This window comes from Limanda limanda, chromosome 16 (genome assembly GCF_963576545.1).
Source record: "Limanda limanda chromosome 16, fLimLim1.1, whole genome shotgun sequence".
Classification (NCBI taxonomy): domain Eukaryota; kingdom Metazoa; phylum Chordata; class Actinopteri; order Pleuronectiformes; family Pleuronectidae; genus Limanda; species Limanda limanda.
In genome coordinates, this window is record NC_083651.1 from 4454838 (window position 1) to 4478907 (window position 24070).

General features: G+C 45.0%; 2 protein-coding genes across 2 annotated transcripts; both read left to right on the forward strand.

Annotated features, from left to right (window-relative positions):
* Positions 1–942: 942 nt before the first annotated feature.
* LOC133021573 (NACHT, LRR and PYD domains-containing protein 12-like) lies at positions 943–14637 on the forward strand. The gene is made up of 12 exons (XM_061088480.1): positions 943–974; positions 2023–2152; positions 2253–2372; positions 2473–2592; positions 3901–4124; positions 4320–6123; positions 7005–7178; positions 9464–9640; positions 10019–10192; positions 12547–12720; positions 13099–13272; positions 13963–14637. The coding sequence occupies exons 2-12, from the start codon at positions 2109–2111 to the stop codon at positions 13982–13984; spliced, it is 3207 nt and encodes a 1068-aa protein (XP_060944463.1). The 5' UTR covers positions 943–974; positions 2023–2108; the 3' UTR covers positions 13985–14637.
* A 1858-nt stretch (positions 14638–16495) lies between these two features.
* Positions 16496–24040, forward strand: znf142 (zinc finger protein 142). Its single transcript, XM_061089053.1, is given in 9 exon segments — positions 16496–16538; positions 17841–17980; positions 17982–18017; positions 18019–18220; positions 18371–19195; positions 19335–19512; positions 20034–22821; positions 23165–23270; positions 23405–24040. Coding segments are annotated over 9 exon segments (4812 nt in total). The 3' UTR covers positions 23899–24040.
* The last annotated feature ends 30 nt before the right edge of the window (positions 24041–24070 follow it).

The window sequence follows — 24070 nt, forward strand, 5'->3', positions numbered from 1 at the left end:
AGAGGCGTGTTTACCTCAGTGGCACACAGGTGCCTGTGATGAGCAGGTTAACAGAAAAGGAAAACTTGGTGACTGGAGTCATTTGACACAAGTTCACAAGTATCAAGGAATGTTTTTCACCGAGAGTTTGAAAAGAGACTGTTACTTTGTCTCTTCAAAGACACCATGGCATTCATTTTCTTTTTACATCTTAAGCCTACCACTGTAAAATTCATGTGGGTAAAATGTAATTTTACAAATTATTTACTGGCAAGCAATTGTTTTTGTACTTGATGTGGTTGTGTGCTAATTAAGTTTGCATGTTATGGTGTTGTTGCTCAGTGAATTATTAATGAATTAAGAATTGGCTGAGATGTAAAATAAAGTTTAAAAAAGCTATAACCATATGTTATACATTTCTTTATTAAAACACCGTACTTGTAAATGGTTGTATTTTAAATTGTATGATTAATCACAGCCTATTGACGCGATTAATAGCACTAAAACAATGAAGGACACTGAACTGTCTAAGAATTACAAGTGTGGAGTGATTTTATTTGTTTTCATCGTTCCAGGTGTCTATGAACAACTTCCTGGCTCTGAGGGAATTCTTCCGTTTGTTCCCAGAGTTCAGCAAGAACAACCTCTTTCTGCCCGGAGAGAGTTACGGAGGAATCTACCTCCTGACGCTGGCAGAGCAAGTGATGGAGGACGCCACCCTCAACCTGCAGGTACACACCAGTATCGTTGCACCACAGGCTACAGTGACATTAACTTTCATATGAACTAAATAAGCATCCTGTACAACAGAGTCAGGTAAGCTGACAAAGTCCAAGAGGTTGTATACTTATGCAAGACACTGTATACTTTAACCCCCAGAGTCATGTGATTTCCAGTAACTGCAAAGCGGAGGGGGAGGAGCCAGTGAAATTTAAGGTGTTCAAACTCATTCTAACTACAAGGAGCAGACGGAGGAGACGTGAAGTCTGAGGCTGGTGAGTGTCCAGCAACATTCATATTATTCATTCATATTATTTTACAGTCTGTGTTTTTCACTGGATCCCAGAGACAGCAGGTCTGGAACAAAGAGCCTTCAAAGGACTAATTAACAGAGTTAACTCACAGTTTCACTTTATATCTTCATCAAACACACACACACACACACACACACACACACACACATACACACACACATAGCTTTATGCTGGTTTTGTGTGAGTTTTAAAGTGAATATAAAGTTGAAGAGCTTGTGTTTGACCTTCATTTGGACACAAAGCCATAGAACTGAGTGGAGATACAAAGTGCTGTTTTAAGCTGCTCTGTCTATAAAGTTCTGTAATTCATTTCCAGCCTTTATGACGTTAACATGATACTAGATGTTGAGTTTCATTCTCTTAGTGGCAGGGGGTTGAAGGACACATGAACTTTTACAAGCTTGTATTAATTAACTTTAATGTAGGTGATTGGTTTGAGTGTAGATTAGGAAATGCTTGAGTTGCAAAAATACTTTGTTATTCAACGTTTGTTTATGGCTATGCAGGTTTATTGGTGCGGTGTGGCCTATGGGGTAGAATGGGCGTTCCCCAACAAGAAAGTTGCTGGTCCAATCCCCACTCCTCCCCATCTGCATGCCAAAGTGTCCTTGGCAAGATACTGAACCCCTAAATGGCCCCTCATAAATGTTAAGTGTACTAAAAATGTAAGTCGCTTTGGAGAAAAGCGTCAGCTAAATAACATGTAATGTAATTGGTGGATTTACAAATGACATAAACCAATATTACAAGTAAAGGGAACTTTATTACTGTACTTGTACAATAGTACACATCCACACCCTTATTGGCTGGTACCCTAAAAGATATATTCATATTATTAATTTAATAATGTACTAATGGCTGAATAAATCAAGTGATTAAGTTTTTATTTGGAAACGGGTAGGCTACAGGAGGTGTTGCAAATATTTGTGTTTGTGACGTTTTCAACAGATAAACATTGAAACTGGTGTGAAAGATCATTTCACTGTGTTCTGCTCTAAACTGAGCGCAGAACGAGAAGGAAATAGACCAGACCTTGAAAATCTAGAAGAGCAGCGCGGCCTGAACCACAACTGAGCCGCAGCCGGCCGGTGCAACATGGACGAGGACACTTTGAGGAAAGTTGGACGCTCACACACAAAGTAAGAGACCTGCTACAAACACGTGAACCTCCAGACTGAATCCTCACAGAATGAACCAGTGAATGATGTGTTCTGAATAAAAACATGTTTGTGTTTGCAGAGGTCAGGACCACAGACTGAGAGCAAAGTCTCCAGGGTCCAGCTGTGAGTCTCTGAAGAGTGACTGGTCCAAGAGACATCCTCCAGACTTCAGTAATGAAACTGGACCCTCACACACAGAGTAAGAGACCTGCTAGAAACATGTGAACCTCCAAACTGAATCCCCAGAGAATGAACCAGTGAATGATGTGTTCTGAATAAAAACATGTTTGTGTTTGCAGAGGTCAGGACCACAGACTGAGAGCAAAGTCTCCAGGGTCCAGCTGTCTGTCTCTGAAGAGTGACTGGTCCAAGAGACATCCTCCAGACTTCAGTAATGAACCTGGACCCTCACCCACAAAGTAAGAGACTGTTTCTACTGTGACCTGCTCTGAAGAGGATCTAGTTTCCTCTAGTGTGGCCCCTGCATTAGGACACAGCTTCATTGAATTTGGTGACTAATCTCTGAGAATCACTCAAAGAGCTCAGACCTCCATCAAGAGCCAACACGCTCCTTATGAAACCACTTTGAAATTCACTAGAGACTCATTAGGGCCCAAGCACCTAACGGTGGGAGGCCCTATTGAAATTATAAGGATTTTTCCTATTATTGTTATTTCCCATATGCTAAAATTCCTCGCAAAATTTGCAGGAAGTACGAAGCCCAAAAAGTAATTGCATTCTGGAGTCATTTGAAATGGGCGAGGTTCTGTATCTCGGACAAATTTGGTCCAATCGGGTCCAAACTAGACGTGTAAGACAAGAGTCCCGGCCTGATGACATCTACACAGAAATTATGACTTGAAATCACAGCACCCCCTGGTGATAACAGGAAATGTCTTGTTTTTTGCATGTCTTACACTTGGATGTATTCCTCCTCATCCACTGACCTCAACCATGTCAAACTGTATCAACTTGGTCTCAAGACATTGATAATGAAGACATAAGATTACTGTGACTTTTCGTCAAACGCCATATTATTGCCGTGGCATCAAAGTTCATCAACTCGCAGTGAAACACAAAATTGCTGTAACTTCAGTGTTCATTGTTCTATCTCACTCAAACTACTGACCTATGATCATAATCCTGATCTGAACAGCTCCTTTTATTAATATTAGTTCAGGGTCATAGCGCCACCTACAGATCAGTGTGAAAATGAAGTTGTTGTAACAATGTCCAATTGACACAAAATTGCTCACTCTACATCAGAGCCCCTACTTGAACAGATATATTAGTCTGTGCGTTATAATAGTGATTGCGCCACCTACTGGCAACAGGAAATAAGCTTTGTTTTACAAATATTATTGGATTTACATCAACTTTTCACAGTGTGATGTGCTATTTGATAGCGTGGAGCTTTTATCCTTGCCGCAGTGCGCAAAACGCAAGAAACGCGGAGACGTGCACTTGGTCATCGATCGCTCTCTCTCCACCTACTACGACAGGCTTCAAAATGCGTGTGCTCGGGCCCGTTAGTGCTACAACGTAGCCCTAGTTTTTATTTGGATCTGCATCCTTCCACCAAGTTTAATGGTAATCTGTTGTTTTTTATAATCCTACTAACGTACCAACCAACACACAAACATACTGGGTGAAAACAAAAGCTCCTTGACAGAAGTAATGACAACCTGTGACTGTGACATGTGAGTGATCAGGAAATGTCTTCACAGGGGAAGGAAGAGGAGTCATGTTTCTGAGGAGGAGCAGTTGTCCTGCTGTGCTTCATGTCAGGACGTCCTGAAGGATCTAGTCTCCACCAGCTGTGGACACTGGTTCTGCAGACAGTGCATCACCTCATACTGGGACCAGTCTGATTCTTCAGGAGACTCCTCCTGTCCCCAATGCGGAAAAAGATCCAGAACAGGAGCTGGAGCTCAGACAGCCGGTGAGAGCAGCACTGTACATGTGTCTGCTGATGTCTTTACTTCTGACATCAGCACATGTGGTTTTATTTTGTTCCTTCATACAGCATCAACATTTAACATCGTTATAAAAGCACAAAGTTAAAAAGCTTTTATTTTCTGTAGTTTTTCTGTATCTGATGAAACCAATCAGCAGATTATCAGAATCTCTGTCTCTGACATTGTTTTTTGTCTTTCAGCAGATCCTGGTCTGCAGGAGGTTTTAGATGAACATCAGCTCAGTGCGAGGAGGAGATGTGAACATGTGACTGAAGGAACTGATGAAAAAGGAAGTAAAACCCTCCTCAACAGGATCTACACTGAGCTCTATATCACAGAGGGACAGAGTGAAGAGGTTAATACTCAACATGAGGTGTGGCAGCTTGAGACGGCTTCCAAGAAGATCCTCCGGGACACTCCCATCAAGTGCCACGACATCTTTAAAGCCTCCACTGACCAGCAGAGACGCATCAGAGTCGTCTTGACCAACGGCATCGCTGGCGTTGGAAAATCCTTCTCGGTGCAGAAGTTCACTTTGGACTGGGCACAGGGTTTAGAAAACCAGGATGTGGATCTGCTGACTGTCCTTTCGTTCAGGGAGCTAAACCTGGTGAAGGACCATCAGCACAGTCTCCTCACGCTGCTCCGTGTTTTCCATCCAGCGTTACTGAAGCTCACGGCTGAGATGCTCACTGTCTGTAAACCTTTGTTCATCTTGGACGGCCTGGATGAAAGCAGACTTCCTCTGGACTTCAACCGCAGGGAGCTTGTATCTGAGGTCACACAGAGGTCATCAGTCAACATGCTGCTGATAAACCTCATCCGGGGGAATCTGTTTCCCTCGGCTCTCGTCTGGATAACCACCAGACCTGCAGCGGCCAATCAGATCCCTCCTGCATTTGTTGACAGGGTCACAGAAGTACGAGGCTTCACTGACTCCCAGAAGGAGGAGTACTTCAAGAGGAGATTCAGTGATGAAGAGCAGTGCAGCAGAATCATCTCACACATGAAGACGTCCAGGAGCCTCCACATCATGTGTCAAATCCCAGTCTTCTGCTGGATCAGTGCTACAGTTCTGGAGCACATGTTGACCACAGACCAGAGAGGAGAGCTGCCCAAGACCCTGACTGACCTGTACTCACACTTCCTGCAGGTTCAGACAAAGAAGAAGAACATGAAGTACGGTGAAGGACATAAGATGACTCCACAGCAGCTGACGGAGGCTGACAGGGACGTTCTGCTGAAGCTGGGGAGGCTGGCACTTAAACATTTGGAGGTAGGAAAAATCATGTTCTACCAAGAAGACCTGGAGCGGTGTGGTCTTAATGTCACAGAGGCCTCGGTGTACTCAGGAATTTGTACTGAGATCTTCAAGAGCGAGTGTGTGATCTTCCAGAAATCAGTCTACTGCTTTGTTCATCTGAGCGTTCAGGAGTTTCTGGCTGCAGTCTACATGTTCCACTGTAACACACACACAGAAGAAGTCAACAATTTCATGGGAACATATGGGGACACAGACAGTAACTCCTCCCTGGTTGACCTCCTGAAGAGAACCATGGAGAAATCCCTCACCAGTACAAATGGTAATCTGGACCTGTTTGTTCGCTTCCTTCACGGCCTCAGTCTGGAGTCCAACCAGACAGTCTTAGGAGACCTGCTGGGTTGGACAGACAACAATCCAGAGATCATCCAGAGAGTCATCAACAACCTGAAGGAGATGCAGAGTGATGACATTTCTCCTGACAGAAGCATCAACATCTTCCACTGTCTGACTGAGATGAACGACCACTCAATTCATCAGCAGGTGCAACATTTCCTGGCGTCAGAGAACAAATCAGAGGAGGAACTCTCTGAGATCCACTGCTCAGCTCTGGCCTTCATACTGCAGCTTTCAGAGGAGATTCTGGATGAGCTGGACCTGGTGAAGTTCAACACATCAGACCAGGGTCGACGGAGACTGATCCCAGCTGTGAGGAACTGCAGGAAGGCTGAGTGAGTCCAGACATGATCAATAACATGTTCAATCAGTGGAGATGAGTCATTCTTCAAATACACTCAGTGTTAAATGATTCTCATTGTTCTGGGCTGTGTGTGTGTGTGTGTGTGTGTGTGCGTGTGTGTGTGTGTGTGTGTGTGTGTGTGTGTGTGTGTGTAAAAGTTATTATTATTATGTAAATATACATTCTCATTGCTCTGTACATATAAGAAAAACTAGATCAGATGTGGAGAGTGAAATCCAATGTGATCACTGTGCTGGAGTTTGATGATTCAGACCATGTTGGGTGCAAGGGAGGTTATTGTTTCTAGTGTATATATATATATGATCAAACAGCTAGCACAGAGTGAGGAGACGATCACTGAATCAGTGTTTTGGATGAGAATCACTGACGGTTCCTTTAAACTGAAGAAGCAGGAAATATAGTTTCTTCGTCTTTCTTGTCAAACTAGAATCCCCCCCCGCGTTTGTACGCCACCAACAACCAGTGCAGTGTCTGTCACTCCAGGTTCCTGACATGTTGACTCCACAATAATATGAGGTCACTGTGACCCTTGACCTTTGACCACTGAAATCTAATCAATTTATCTTTGAGTCAAAATGTGAAGAAATCCCCTAAAGACAGACTTGAGATATCATGTTCAAGAGGCCATGAACAGGTTATTTGACATTGACCTTTGACCTCTGCCCACCTGAATCAAATGAGTTCCTCTGTTAGTCTGAATGAACTGCTTGGACCAAATCTGAAAGGATTCTCTTGAGGATTTTTTAGGAAAGAGGGGATTTACCAGGGTGAGGGTCAAATGATCACGTTTTTGTATGAATGTTGTGTTTTCTGATTTAATTTTCACAGATTTTATATTTTCTTTAATTTCAGACTCTGTAATTGTCGACTCTCAGAGACTCACTGTGAAATCGTGGCCTCAGCTCTGAAGTCAGACCCCTCACATCTGAGAAAACTGGATCTGAGTAAGAACAAGCTGCAGGATTCAGGAGTGATGCTGCTGTGTTCTGGACTGGAGAGTCCCAACTGTCGACTGGAGACTCTGAGGTCCTTTAATCCTTCTTCACTTTTCAGACTTTCTTTCATATTGGGTCATTATTTATTTAAATAGTCTCAGTTATGCTCTGCTCACTGTTGTTGTGCAATAGGAGTAGACTTGACGTTGGCTAATGATTAATAATCATGAAATATGTTTATTAAAATAATAAAAATTATGGTCACATCCAAGATGGCGGCCGATAATGATTCAAGGAATTATTAGGGCCGAAAAACTCTCAAAATGGTGGTGACTACAAACAAAATGGCGGAGCCGCTTTGGAATTTAGAGCCAAAAGGGGAGGAGAGAGAGAGAGGAGTCGTGGCAATAATAAACTCTCAAAATGGTGGTCTAACTCGCCTTATTCAAAATGGAGCCTATGTTAATGACAACATGGGGCCGGAGCCCAAAATGGAGGTCGCTACGTGAATTAACACAAAGGAATTTTCAGACAAAGAAAATTCTTTATCTCTGCTTTGGCCTTGGGGCCGAATGGGTTCCAGCTGCGTCCAGTCTCTCTAAGTATAGATTTATCTATGTGACGTGAACTGTATAAATACAGATCGGAACGTGTGTGTAGATAGGTTTAGGAGAAGAGAGAGAGAGAGGAGAGAGAGAGAGATCATGCAAGGAAATATCAAAGAAGTTCTTAAAATCACTGTCAGAGACAAGTTTAACATTTACTTTACCACTCAGCACCCAAGCAGCGTTGTGTGCTGAAGTTTGACCGGTAAAGTCTCTGTAAAGTTGGTCAGACGGTCACAGTGCAGCCGGAGACGCTTCGTTGTGACACTTAAACACTGTAACAAAGCCACGGCCGTCAAACCGGAAACCGGAAGTGCCGGCTCGTCACGGCTAAAAATAGGAGACACGGAGTCCCACAAACAAATACACTCAAATAAAGACAATACGCTAAGTATTAAAACTAGTCTCTGCCCAGACAATATAAGCCTCTTACTGTTAACCCTCGCGGTGTGCGTGCGCGTCGGCGCGAATGTGCCGGGGGTCCAGTGGATCACGTGGTCTCTCAAGCGGGGCTCCGGAGCTCGGCGGCTTGACCGGAAAGGGAGCGAATTTCCTCGTGCTGCCTTGGACGGAATGAAACTTCGTCTTCTTCTGTGGCAGCGGAGATCGTGCTGCTTTACAGGAACGGAGTGGATTTTGTCATACTCCTCCGCAGAATGAACGTCGCGCTTCTGCAGGGAACAGCTGTGGGGAAGCCGTCTGTCGATCGTGTGGGAAGAGTAAAAGGTCCGTGGGGAAAATGTCTGAGCTCGCCCACGAGTGAATTTCCTGCTTGGTCTTTCAAGTTAAAATAGCAAAAAGTTCTATCAAAATAAAACTAAGACTGAAGATAAAAGAAAGGAAATAAAATGAATTAACACAAACGTTTGTGATTCGCCCCCTTTAGCAGCAAGGACATCTGGAAAGACCCCGGGAGGTCTGGACAGGTCTTCAGTGCATGGGTAAAAAGCTGAAACAAAAGTAGTTATCGCCTCCTTCAGTTACTGGGTTATCTGGTCAGGCCTGGGGAGGTCTAGTTGCAACGTCAGTACAGAAAAAAATGGCAGCGTTTTCTGTGAGTTCAGCTGTTTTGTTCCACCTGAGGAGTTCCTGCCTCCTCAGGAAGTGGCCAGGGGCTTCAGTTGGCTCTCAGCCAATGAGATGTCAGGGTTACGACCTTAGTGGGCGGGGATTCGATCTCAATGGGCGTTTTAGGGTCACAGTTGGGGTTCTCTTGAAGGACATCCCAGATGCTCCCATGCTGGGAGAGATTCCACGTTGTCTGAGGAATGTTGTGGATTCAAGGCAGAAACCGGTAGAACTGGTTTCAGGTTGGCCTACAGGCCGCAGTTTTATTGCCCTTTGTCTGACGGTCAGCACTCAGGAGTCTCCCCCCAACACTGTCCCTCAGTCATCTGTCACTCACCCAGCCTGTCAGTCACGTCCACCTCTTCAACTCCATTCACATGCACTCACCTGCTCCTGATCACTAAGAAAGTGTCAGTAAATAACATGTGGACTGAGGCCGAGCACTCCTCCTCCTACAAACAGGAAGTGACTGTCAGGAGCCATCCCTACTTTAAACAGTGCTTAATTACACAAACCTGCTCAGTGACCAACACACAGAGAAAAAGCTGATGAATGAAACAATGGTCCAAAATGTCTGATCTGATATTTATCTTCAGGTCACAGACTGGACTGAGGTCAGCAGCATGTTGAGAGTCTGTGTTGACATGATGACGATCCACAACAACAGGAGGACATATTCAAATATTCATATTTCTTTATTCAGGTTGAAGTACTGCAGTCTGTCAGAGATCAGCTGTTCTTCTCTGGCTTCAGCTCTGAGGTCAAACCCCTCTCATCTCAGAGAACTGGATCTGAGTAGAAACAACGACCTGCAGGACTCAACAGTGAAGGAGCTGTGTGGTTTTCTACAGAATCCAACTTGTCGACTGGAGACTCTGAGGTCAGTTCACTGACTGACTTTTGTAGATCTCATATCTAATAAACAGCATTTATTCACAATTTATCTCATTTAATTCTAATTTCACATAATTCCTCTTCATACATAACTTGAATCCATTCATTAATTAATCTGTGACATTTTAAATATCAGCTACTTGTTAAAACACTGAGTTTAGTTCTGGATTTCCTAAACTGATCTGCAGGACAGAGACCGGGTCCAAATTATCTATTTTACTGAATCAGGACTCGTGTTTAGTCCAACATGTCTGATTTCATATTTATGTTCCATGTTATGAGTCTGTGTTGACGTGAATATGTGTCTGTTATTTTCACACATGAACGCAGTTTAATTTACAGTTAAGGGTTATTCTTTATCCAGGTTGGAGAGATGCAAACTGTCAGAGATCAGCTGTTCTTCGCTGGCTTCAGCTCTGAGGTCAAACCCTTCTCATCTGAGAGAACTGGATCTGAGTTTAAACGGCCTGCAGGACTCAGGAGTGAAGGAGCTGTGTGGTTTTCTACAGAGTCCAACCTGTCGACTGGAGACTCTGAGGTCAGGCATCATGTTTTAATGTTAAGGGTTCAATGTTTAGGATGTAGTGACATCTAGTGGTGAAGTGTCATGTTGCAGCTGAGCCCCCTAAGTTGATAATATTTGATGTCTTTTATTTTTAGGACTAAGTTTTTCAACCCTGTTTCACTTTGGGTTTATTTCCAACATGAAACCCCTCCTCTGGTTTCAGGACTTACTCGGGGTCGTCCATGCCTTTTATCTTTTCACCACTAGATCTCTGTCCAGCCCTGTACACACGTGTTCCTCAGGCTCCCTGCACCACTTTTAACTGGTCAAACTGCTGCTCAGATCATCGCCACTTCAAGAAAACATTATCATAAAACTGCTCGCCCTTTCACACATCAACTGTGGAACATGTTCTGACAAATGGGTTGGACATTTTCTGGAGCTGAAGCAGCAGCAGGAGATTGTCCGGGTCCGATTTGTTCACGGCAACAGGAACATGTGGGAACATTCAGACAAGGGGCGGAGCCAAAAAACATATCTCCATGATAACCATGGTTACGTTAAGTTATGTTAAGTTACAGGTTCACTGTAAAGGACTTAGTGACGTCTCCAGGTGTCCTATATGTGAACGTAGTCCACTTATTCACGTGTACAACCCCTGAACATGTCCAGAAAGATATTTAGAGACATCTAGTGGTGAAGTTACATATTACAAAAAACTGAACCCCGAGGACACAATTACTTTCAAGCTGATTTCAGTCATGAACTCTGTAAAATAGTGTCTGGACATTTTCTGGAGTTTGACTTTCACATATGAACAGTGGCGGTTCGTCATACAGGGCGCTGGGGCGCCGCCCACCCTACAATTTTGAGATGAAAAAAAAAAAAAAAAAAAAAAATGACATGTCAAAAAACATTATATATCAAATAATTTAATAAGAAATGTACTGTTTTAAAGCGTTAAATGTGTGCCGGAGACCGTAAGCCCCTGTCAAAAACCACTTAATATATTATATTTGGTAATATATTTGCCATTCATTATCACTGAGAGAGAAGCCACTCCTCCCTGTGGGCGCCGGGCAAGTGGAAGTCTATGGAAGCCAACAAAAGGGGCAGGAACATTTGAGCAAGGACAGCTTCTCAATGGCGGATGACAGTTCGAGCCATGGGCGCACTTCACTTGCGCCTACAGCCAATGAAAGGGTTTCTTATACATCATGCTGACAGGACTGTCCAATCAGAGACCTTATCACTGATCTACAGGAGCTGCATAGTTAGCAGATACTTTTAATCTGCACGGAGGTGCAGCTCCGGTCCCGGAGCACTGAGTGAGACAGGTAGAGGACAGACAGTGGACAGATAGAATCATTGTTGTTTACTGTGTCGTGTGTGTAGTTTTATCGATCAGTAATAATCAGCTGAAATTTTTAACCTCATGTTAACGTAAATGGGGACGTGCTCCTCCGGGACCGGGACCGGAGCACCTCCCGGAGCACCGGAGCACCTCCCCGGGGACCGGGACCGTCCCCGGGGACGTCCCGGCGACCGGAGCACCTCCCGGAGCACCGGAGCACCTCCCCAGGTGCACCTCCCTCCGGTGCTCCGGAGACCGGGACGTCCCCGGGGACGACCCGGAGCACCTCCCGGAGCACCGGAGCACCGGAGCACGTCCCCGGGGACGTCCGGACCGGGTCCCGGACCGGAGCACAGGACCGGAGCACCCCGGAGTTTTTTTTCTCTCATTGCGGTGGGCTATTTAAACCGCGCCGCCCAAGTGCGCCCCCCCCAAAAAAAATTTCACCAGCCGCCACTGCATATGAAGAACGGGTGGAGCAGCAGGAGGCCGAACATGACGTATAAATCCTGCTGTGGAAAGATCAGTGCTGTTGTTTACAGCTCATCCACACCGGCGTCGGCCCTTATCACCAAAAACTCTGGAATGTTCTTGTGTTTCCAAGTTGACGTCTTCGTCTTCTTTGTGTACGGCTCATCTTCTTCATCCTGAGATATTTGTGTTCTTCGAGTTTCACGTCCCTCTCACATGTTTGTGTCCTCAACACGTCCACTCGCTCTCTGTGAATCCTCTGGACATTCACCTGCTCTATTCTCACATGGACTCACTGAGAAACTTCATTAGGAGGCTGCAGGAAAAGTTCCAGAAAATGTCCAGAACAACTTGACTCAGAATTCAGGTCTGAAAACAGAGACAGTGATGTTTAGTCAAATTCCTATATTTTCACACATGAACTCAGTTTAATTTCAATCAATCAAATTTTATTTGTATAGCCCACATTCACAAATAACAATTCGTCTCATAGGGCTTTAACATGGTGTGACATCCTCTGTCCTTAACCCTAATTTAAGGTTATGTTTTATTCTTTATACAGGTTGGAGAACTGCAGACTTTCAGAGATCAGCTGTTCTTCTATGGCTTTAGCTCTGATGTCAGAGCCCTCTCATCTGAGAAAACTGGATCTGAGTAACAACAAGCTGCAGGACTCAGGAGTGAAGGAGCTGTGTGGTTTTCTACAGAGTCCAACCTGTCGACTGGAGACTCTGAGGTCAGTTCACTGACTGACTTTTGTAGATCTCATATCTATAAAACAGCAGTTATATACAATTTATCTCATTTAATTCTAATTTAACATAAATCCTCTTGATGCATAACTTGAATCCATTCATGAATTAATCTGTGACATTTTAAATATTCAGCTACTTGTTAAAACACTGAGTTTAGTTCTGGATTTCCTAAACTGATCTGCAGGACAGAGACCGGGTCCAAATAATCAGTTTTACTGAATCAAGACTCGTTTTTAGTCCAACATGTCTGATTTCATATTTATCTTAATGATATGAGTCTGTGCTGACATGAATATGTATCTGTTATTTTCACAAATGAACTCAGTTTAATTTAGAGTTAAATTATATTCTTTATCCAGGTTGGATCAATGCAGTCTGACAGAGATCAGCTGTTCTTCTCTGGCTTCAGCCCTGAAGTCAAACCCATCTCATCTGAGAGAACTGGATCTGAGAGGAAACAACCTGCAGGACTCAGGAGTAGAGGAGCTGCTTCATCTACAGCAGAATTCAGGCTGTCGACTGGAGACTCTGAGGTCAGTAGACGGTTGGAGTCAGTCCACGCTGCTTTCATCAGTATTTTACTAAACACAGTCAGTATCACAGATCCAGGGTCTGTGCTACCAAGCAGGATTTGTGGTTATCAGGTTAACTTCAGGTTTATTTTTTTCAGTCCTACAAAGCTCAGCCACTTCTTAACGAGGTAAATCACCATGGTAACTTCTGATGAAAGGCTAACCTGCTCCGGGTTAAGTTGGAGATCAACACGTATAAAAGCTCCGCCCACTGACCACAGTGACTCTACACTGTTGTGTGGTGCACACTCTCCTTAAAGGGACGGATAAGGGAAGTTTAAATCAACGTCTGGTTGGTTCAGTTGATCTCAATCTCTCCAGACTCATCCTGTCACCAAAACACTAAATGCACCCTGTCAGCTTCCTGTTGTTCGTGTTTTTATTGAGTAGTGATGTCAGAGGTGTCCACCACAGTGTGTGTCCTCAGAGACAGTGTACGCCTCAGAGTCAGTGTGTGTCCTCAGAGACAGTGTGTGTCGTCAGAGTCAGTGAGACAGTGTGTGTCCTCAGAGTCAGTGTGTGTCCTCAGAGACAGTGTGTGTCCTCAGAGTCAGTGAGACAGTGTGTGTCCTCAGAGTCAGTGTGTGTCCTCCGAGACAGTGAGATGATGAAGTGAGTCTCTGTAATACTGATGTCTTCTTCTCTCAACAGTTGGAAGGGGTGGTCTTTGTGAAGGTGAGTGTGAAGAGGACAGTCTATGGGGACGGAGGTTGAGCTGTGTCCTGAGGATCCAGAGGCTGAAGCAGCTGCAGCAGCTTGTGTGTAGTCTCTAATCTACACAACCCCTAATCTCCATGTGTTTGTGAGATGAAGCCGGAGCACTTGGAGAAAACCCGGGAGAACATGCAGACTCCACACAGGAAGACCCATCTGAACCAGATTCAAACCAGCAACCTTCCTGCCCAGATTGTGTTTATTCACATGAAGAATGTGTTTATTGAAATGACACAACACAAGCAGAATATATAAACCCTCTATAAAGAGTCACATACAGTGTGTTTAGGTTTGTCTTTATTGTTTTTCACTGTTGTCCCTCAGTATGACTCCATGTGTGTAGAACCTCTGTGTATATGTTTGTGTATGATCTTAAAGTTCCTGGATTCACGTCACAAATTGATTTAGTTCAACACAAAGTTAAACACATTAAAATCACTTTGAGTTCAAAATCAGAGTTTTGTCTTTAACACAAAAGATCAAAACTCTGGACTTAAAAATTTGACGTTTTCATTTCTGCATCAGGTGCAGAGCGGTGGTTTCTTTTCTACTTTTTGACATTTAGGTGGCGCTGCAGTATAACAGCAGCACATCTCAATCAAAGCCTTTATATTCAGCCTATGAGTTTCTACTTGCTTCTACTTGTCTCTGCTTTAATGCTCAATAAACATCCTTCCACCGACCTCACTGGAATCATGACTCTGCTTTCTTTCCTCTTCAAACAAACAGGTGGAAACATCTCGTCCTTGGTGCAGGTAAAAGAACAAAATCACCAGTTTGACATAATGGAAACAACCAGAAGAAATGTGAATGAGACATTTACAGTATGAAGAAGAGTCGATGAAGAGCAGAGCCTCTTTAAGTCTCTGAGGAAACTGTTTAATAAGCATTTTACCATATTTAATAGAAAACTGACCCAAGGACGTTTTATACAAACGTAGATGGAGATTCTTGTTAATAAATAATTGATGATGGGAGGTTTAGAGCAGAGACAAGGGATAGAAAGTGTCTGAGAGATGATGTCCTGAAGACAGTGGACATGTTTGGGCTGTTGTGTTGAACAGTTTGTGTTATTTTGTGGAGACACTTGTCTCAACATGATGGTTTCACTTCATCAAACCCGTCTCAGTTCTTTGTGACTTCAGGATCAGAAATGTTTTGACAGTTCCAGACAATTGGATAAGAAAGTTCTCAGATGATGTTGCCAGTCGTGGTTTACCATTTACATTATATTGCTCTTTGTTCCTCTGTGCGTTACAAAGGAACAAGACGACAGAAAGCATCGTTACAATGCAAACGATATTTACCCCATAAGTTTCGTTGTTTGGTAGTGATGACGAGAGGAAGCTTCATGAAGCATTCCATCCAGTTTGTTCATTCATGGGCCGAAGCTTCATGGTGCCTCATTTGCTCAACTGCGCCATCAAGTGGACAATAAATGTAAACAGGCAGAGTGATTATAATGACACCATGGCTTTGGTGTGCGAATTGAATAAATGAATGAATGATGTGTGTGATGCCAATACATAAATAATGAACTTATTAATATGGTGTCTGTCTTTATGATACAATGGCGGGATTTAAAGGGAAGGTTGAAACAAATTGGGCAGAGGGCTGTGATGTGAATGTGCTTGTGTTACTTGTAACACGTAAAATTGGACATTTTATTAATTTTTATTTAAAAATTACAACTTTTCCACAGTGCTGGGTTCAGACGCCCTGGATTTTCCTGCTAGCCTTGAGACGAACCTTTCTTTAGGGCAGGCTATGGACTGTGTGGGATTGGGACAGTCACAACACTTAAAGTGACCAAGACAGTGGCCCAGCCGGGGACAAAGTTCTTCTTAAGGAAGTTCCTAGTCACCCTAAAAACTACTTAAAAACCCTTTTAACAGGTAAAAATCAAGGGGAAACATCCTGCGCTGAGCGATGAAGCCGATACAGAAGTGTAAAAAAGCTGCAGTTCCATGGGAAGCCGCTAGCCTGGCTGCAAGAAACAGAAAGTCCCATTGACTCCCATGTTAAAAAGCCCGACTTTAGAACAGAATTAAACCTGTTTACAGCATGGTTCAAAATGTATATATATTTTTATATAATATTTATATATATAGTCTATGGTAAAAATACGTAGAAACCTCAGAGAGAGCCATCTGTGAGGGATCTCTCTCCCCGACGGACAGAAGTGCAATAGATGTCAAGTGTAGAGGAAAACACCCTCAGGATAAAGGTTAATAGCATTGAAGAGGTTAAAGATTTTGAAGGATAACTTGAAGGTCAAGTAACTAACGTTGACCTTCAATAGAAACTGAGTAAAGTGAAACACCAGAGACAGGTGAACAGTTTAAAACGATAGGAAGTGACGACACAGAGCAGGTAGAGAACAACATTAAAGTACATTAGTGTTCGAGACAAGGCTGCAGGGTTCAAAAGGAGGAATATAAACATTCAGTCTGTGTTCCTGTCCGGAACAATGAGGGAGTCTGAACACAAGGGGGCAGTCACAGCCAGCCTCCGTAAAAAAACGAAGAAGAATTAGGAGGAGGAGCCGAAGAAGAAGAAGACAAAGCTAGCTCCGTGATGCTATTCGAGCTTTATTATCATTTTATTATTCTCATACAAACGACGCGTTTCCTTCTTCTTCTAACGTTTAGTACAAACGACTTCATTCTACACAGCAGCGGAAGGAGGCGGCGGGTTTTTAAAACGAGCCGGAAGTGGCAGCCATGTTGTCCAAGTGGCCGGATGTTGATGATGTGTTTCACAGACACACAGGTCTGCAGAAACCCGGGCGGTAGGTCCGATAGTGTGAGTACGACACAGGAGCCAGTTGTGTGTGTTTGTGTTTGTGTATTAGTACACGATTGTGTCACAGCGTTTACAAGACTAGTGTGTTTGTAGTTTGGAGCTAAATAAACAAATCAAACGGGTACTACAGCTGTAACATGTACTGTCATATTTATATACTTTCATATTTATATACTGCATGTAGCTAGTGTCCATAGAATGTGAGACTAATTGGAATCAGTTGCTTTCCTCAATTATTAATTTGATTGGTTGTTAGGGTAGGATGAGATAAGTCACTAATTAAGAGACTTATTTTATTGAAGATCTTCTCAGATGTGTGCATGTGTACATATGTTTGTTTTATGAATGTACATATACCCATGTGTGTATGTACTGTATATGTGTATTCAAGGTTTGTGTACATGTATGATTATCAGCATATATTTTGCCTCATTGTTTACATTTTTCTATCTTTGTATTTAAAAACATGAGCCTATAATATAATATCTCTCGTGACTAGTGTGTTTGTAGTTTGGAGCTAAATAAACAAATCAAACGGGTACTACAGCTGTAACATGTACTGTCATATTTATATACTTTCATATTTATATACTGCATGTAGCTAGTGTCCATAGAATGTGAGACTAATTGGAATCAGTTGCTTTCCTCAATTATTAATTTGATTGGTTGTTAGGGTAGGATGAGATAAGTCACTAATTAAGAGACTTATTTTATTGAAGATCTTCTCAGATGTGTGCATGTGTACATATGTTTGTTTTATGAATGTACATATACCCATGTGTGTATGTACTTTATATGTGTATTCAAGGTTTGTGTACATGTATGATTATCAGCATATATTTTGCCTCATTGTTTACATTTTTCTATCTTTGTATTTAAAAACATGAGCGTATAATATAATATCTCTCGTGACCTTTTATCCCCTTTGAAACTAAAAGCTTTGTTTGTTTGTTTTCCAGAGATGATGGAGACAGACGTGATGTTTCTGTCTCTCATCTCTGTTTGAAAAGTCCGACCACTTCCTCATGAACAGGAGAGCTGGGCCAGCTACACATGCTCCCAGTGCACTGAGGCCTCTTCCACACATCACTTCAAACCCACTCACAGTGGACACAACCAGGAATATCAAGCCCACTTGACGTCCTCACACGGCACTCGCTCTCATTCCTTGCACCCTCCGGCCCTGCGAAAGTGTCCCTGCCCACACAGAGCGAGATGGAGAGACACGTGTCCGACAGGCCGAAAAGAAAACTGAAATCCAACCCATCTTTACCAGGAAATGGGCGTAAGGAACAGCCTGAGAGGGATGAGCACAGGGACAAAAGAGTGAGAGAGGAAGAGGAAAGAGAGAGTCCTCCCACAGTGGACGCTACACAGATGAAATCCAAAGGTATGTGCACCTTGCACCTCCCTATGTTTCAGACCTTTTAGGCAATTTTGTTTTTATAGATGGTCCCTAAGTTGCTGATAGTTTAATTGATCGTTTAAGATGAATGGTCAGTTTATTCAGAATTTTCTGTCTTGTGTCTTTGTCTATAAGAGTACGTAGCAGAAGGGGCCGAGCACATCTATCGCACCCACACCTGCCCCACATGTCGCCGCTGCTTCAAGATGCGCTCCCACCTGCAGGAGCACCTCCATCTGCATTTCCCTGACCCCAGTCTCCAGTGTCCCACCTGCAAGCACTACTTCACCAGCAAGAGCAAGCTACGCATACACAGGCTCCGGGAGGCGGGGGACAAGGTTCACCGCTGTCACCTGTGTGAGTATTCGGCTGTGGAGCGTAACGCCATCCGTCGGCACCTGGCCAGCATGCACACCGATGAGCCACAAGAGGGCGTGAAGGGTCAAAGTTATCCCTGTCCCACCTGTGGTCAAAGCTTTCGTCAAAGCAGGTCCCTCAAGGCTCACATGAAGACGCACAACGTCCAAACTGCCAGCGAACCAGCGGCCTGCTTCCATGAGGCCTGTTCATTCCAGAGTTCTCTTCGTAAAGAACTTCTGAGACACACTGTCGAGGTCCATGGGGTCAAAGCAGTCGAATGTCGCCATCATGCCTGTGGGGCCATTTTCCAAACGGAGACGGACATGGAGATTCATTATCGGACACACATCGCCTACCACTGCTCCCAGTGCGATTTCTCTTCCTCCAATAAATCTCTTTACCTGCAGCACCAGCGGCTGGGCCACGCAGGGACCGACGAGCTCGGCTGCGACTTCTGCTCCTTCGTCACGTTCAACCCGGTGGAGTTTGAGCAGCACATTGGACATTTGCACGCCGGCGAGAAGATCCATCGCTGTTCTCAGTGCAGCTACGTGACCTCGCATAAACGCGGCTTGAAGAGACACATGCTGATGCACAGTGGTGAGGATGGAGGAGTTTAAATGTGCTTGAAGTTTATTCATCAGACTTTCACCTTGTAGTTTCCAGTTGTCACATTTGTGGCTGAACTACTTCTGTGTCCTTCTGTGTACTTTACATCTCCCAATTTCTTTCTGTATAGGTGACAAGCCCCACAAGTGTAGCCTGTGTGATTTCAGATGCCGAGATGAGTCGTACCTCTCCAGACACATGCTCACTCACTCCGACGACAAAAACTTCATGTGCGCTGAGTGTGGATACGTCACTAAATGGAAGCACTATCTCAACGTCCATATGAGGAAACACGCTGGAGACCTCCGGTAGGTTTTGGTTGTGTACAAACATCTGTCCATCCTTCCATATCTATAGTGCTTATCCAGTGTTTTCAACTGTTTTCCTGCATGATGTTACCTCTTTAAATTTAGCTCCTGTGTTACAACTCTGATCTGGTTTGGGGAAGGGGAACATAAAAACACATGCGTTCAATTAAGTTATTTATTTTTGCAAAAAGTCAGGAGCACTATTGCAGAAATAAAAGGGGTGATAAAGAAAAAAGGGCTAAAGGATGCTGCCAAAATCAAAGGTAACAAGGTAAACATCCAATATCATTGACTGTAAAGATGGAGGACAGATTCCAAAATGTAATCCCAACATCTCGGTCGACCCTCTAATGGCTACCTGCAGTATAAGCCATAAACCCCGCCTCCTCCATGTTAGCAGAAGGGACATGGGCCGTACTGAAAAGTCTCGGAACATAACGTGTATTTGAAAGTAGGAAGATGTGCAGATTCTCTATGTATGCACTTATGGTTAAAACTAAATGTCCTGTCTCCTCTCCCAGGTACCAGTGTGATCAGTGTCCCTATCGCTGTCACCGCATGGACCAGCTCAACAGTCACAAGCTACGCCATCAGGACAAATCCCTCATCTGCGAGATCTGTGCTTACGCCTGCAAGCGCAAGTATGAGCTTCGCAACCACATGTTGGCCAAACACTCCGGAGAGGAGAAGCAGCCGTCTGCCTTCAAGTGCAAGTACTGCACGTACACAAGCTGCCACCGACAAGCGCTTCAGAACCACGAGAACTGCAAACACACCAAGCTGAAGGAGTTCCGCTGCGCCCTGTGTCTCTACTCCTCCTTCAGCAGCATCAGCCTCTTCCTGCACAAGAGGAAAGCTCACGGGTACGTGCCTGGGGACAAAGCCTGGCTGGAGAACTACGCTGCGAAGGAGAAGGAGAGAAACTCAACGGGGTTCGTGGAGGATTTTTACAAGAAGCGCTCGGCAGCTCATGAGCAGAGTGAACCAGTGAACCAGCTCCCTGGTGCAGCGGATCACAGTGCAGGCAGGGAAGCAGAAGCAGGATCACAAACTGGGGATGAAGTTCCTCAAGAGGTTGTTGATGAAGGTGTTTCAGACAGCGCGCCAGCTGTGAACAGTCCGGAGGAATACTGCACTCTGATTCTGACGACACTGTCCACCACCGATTATCAAACCCCCGCTTTGCAAAACACGGAGGGAAACTGTGCAGATCCAACAGCCACCATAGAAAAGGCAGCTGTCTCGACATCCACAAATTCATCAGAGGAAGATAATGTTGCGATGCCCCGTGAAGAATGTGACCTTCTGGATTTAGCTGACAGCTACAAGCCTCTGATTAATTCCACCAGCCAAACTGAGGAGCCCGGGAAGTGTCCAACGCCTGAGGTGGAGAGTGAGGAGGAAACCGTCGGTTCCATTTTGCCGCCTGTGCACAATCAGCCGTCAGACTTCGAGGTGCGTCTGAAAGCCATGAAGAAGCACGACCAGGAGCAGGCAGAAGCCATGGTTTTGGAGGGACGTGTGCAGATGCTTGTGGTGCCGACTAAAGACGCTCATCGCTGCGACAGGTGCTCTTATGTCACCTTCCAGGAGGCCGCGCTGAAGCACCACAGCCAGACTCCGTGCCACGGAAAGATGAAGGAACACAAGTGTCAGGCCTGTGGTGCACAGTTCAAACAGAGGAGAGGCCTCGAGAGTCACCTGGTGAAGAAGTGCCCACTGCTTCCACGAAAAACAAGGATGTTCGTGGGGATTTCCAAAATATGTCCAGCTGCAGAGGGGAGCTCTCGTCAGGGGGAGGCAGGATCCAAAGAACGGCCTGAAGGAACAAACTCAGATCTGACAGAGCTGCTTCCACAACAAGTCTCCACAGAGGATCAGGTTCCTCAGCAGGAAGAGGAGGTAACAACATGTGAAGGCTTTGATGACAATGAAACTACATCCACGGATCCAACACACCAGCAAAGCAAAACTCGGATAAATAGAGTTGTGAAAAAACAATTTGTTTCCCATAACAAGGGCAGAAGAATTTCACTGAAGAAAAACTCCCTTTACACTCAAGCAGAAGGTAAACTGAAATGCAAGCTGTGCAGGTTTTCCTCTGTGAGGCTTGCAACAGTCGAACGGCATCTCGCCACCTGCCACAAGGAAAGTAGGAGAGGAGAGCGTCAGATCCTCTCAGAGGTCGAAGGTCAGTGTGATAACGAGTCAGTCACAGAACAAGAGGACTTGTTGGATCAGGACAACGGAACAACTCAGACTTTCTCTGATCCAAGCTGTGCTCAGAAAACAGCGTTATCAGACAACTCTAAAAAGAGGGAACGCACAAAACCAGACGAATGCACAACTCACCACATTGTGTGTGTTCATAAAAAGAAGAAGTTCGATGTCGCTCAACCTAAACCTTTGCATTGCCTGCTCTGTACTTTCAGCTGTAAGCAGAAACGCTGCATGGCCCAGCACGTTGCACTCAAACACAAAGGTGCGCGGCCTCACCGGTGCAAGTACTGTCCGTTCACCACCAGCAGGCGCTACCGGCTGGAAGAACACCAATCTCTTCACACAGGAATCGGCCGTCACAGGTGTGAAGTGTGCGACAAGACCTTTGGGGCGGCGACAAAACTGCGTCAGCACAAGATGCGTATCCACGACAAGCAGCCCACGCACTTCTGCTCGGTGTGTGACTTCAGCGGCTACACGCTGGACGACGTGAGGCGGCACGACCTCCGGTGCCACACGGGGGAGCTGAAGCACGCCTGTGCTGCATGTGAAGCTTGCTTCAGTTCAGAGAGTGCACTCAGAAACCACCGCAAGCGCGTGCACCAGCTCCAAGTCCGGTTCCCATGCGAGCAGTGTGACTACACGTGCAGCAGCGAGGTCACACTGAAGAGCCACCAACACACCAAGCACCGCCCGGTGAAGTGCACCACCTGCCACGAGTGCTTCACCACCAAGGAAAGCCTGGAGGTTCACCAGAGAAGCCACATGGCTCATCGCTGTCAGCTGTGCCCCTTTGCCACCAGGACCAGGCAGCTGCTGGCTCAGCACCTGGGCAGCGAGCACGAGGAGGGGTCCGCGGAGGACAAGCCCCTCAGGTGCAGCACGTGTGAGTTCGCATGTCGCCATCAGCTGGTGTTAGAGCAGCACCTCCGCTCACACGGAGGTCGGCGTCTGTACAAATGCACCGACTGCGAGTATTCAACCCGGAACAAGCAGAAGATCACGTGGCACATTCGTATCCACACGGGGGAGAAGCCGTACGGCTGTGAGCTCTGCAGCTACACCTGCACCGATCCATCCAGGCTGAAGGTCAGAACAGAGGTTAAAGGAGAACTTGTTGCTTTCATGCTCAGAAAAAGGCTTTTGCAGAGTTAAATAATGTAGTTTGAATAAAATACTGATTTTTACAGATGCTGAATTGGAAATGTATTTGAACAGGATGGATGCAGGTCCTTAAAAAGTCTTAGATTGTTTTAAATTGGATTTTTTAGTGTTGAGTGGAGAAACTTTCACAGTTTGACACTTTTCCTCATTTTGAAGTTAATTTGTTTCTGTGTAACGGAGAAGGACCGAATGCATTTTGTGTGTAGACAATGAAAATGACAAATGGGCTTTTATTTAGTTTGTTTTTTAATAATAATTTCTTCCTCAGCTTCATATGAGGGTTCATCAAGAAGAGAAGAAGTACCTGTGTCCAGAATGTGGCTACAAGTGCAAGTGGGCGAGTCAGCTGAAGTATCACATGACCAAGCACACAGGTAACAACTAGAAATAAAACTATTGAACTATTTGAACAATGATTTCTCTCGTTTCATATGAAAACTGCCAAGATGTTGTTCATGAGAAGCATTCAAAAATGTATTTTACAAATGAATGTCTGTGTTTCCTGCAGGAGAGAAGCCATACACCTGTGATGAGTGTGACTACCGCACCAACCGAGCCGACGCCCTCCGCGCCCACCGGGACACGCAGCACTGCGACCAGCGCCCTTACGTCTGCGAGAAATGTGGCAAAGCATTCAAGACCAGTTTCATCCTCAAGACGCACCAGCGGCAGCACAGCGACGACCGGGCGTACGCGTGCGGGTTGTGCCACAAGGCCTTCCGCTGGCCGGCCGGCCTCAGGCACCACTACCTCTCTCACACCAAGCAGCAGCCGTTCCGCTGTCGCCACTGCTCCTACAGAGCCAAGCAGAAGTTCCAGGTGGTCAAGCATTTGCACAGACACCACCCGGGGGTGTCGGAGGAGCAGGGGGTGGTGAGAGACTCGGAGGCGGTCAGCCTGACCCTGAAGGAGGCGCTGCAGGGCAGGCTGGACGAGAGGACGGCTGAAGTGGAGGAAGAAGAGTTTGTGCACAGAAAGAAAAACGGTGACACAAAGAACTGACACATTTCTGTGTTTTCTCATTAATATATTTAATATTATTTTGTTGACGGACTCTGTTACACGTGACATCTATTGCACTTCTACCACTTCTATATATTTCATTGTATTTCAGAGGCTAATAAATAACACTGGTGCAAATTAAGTGAACTGTGTGTGTGTCTGATACAACAAA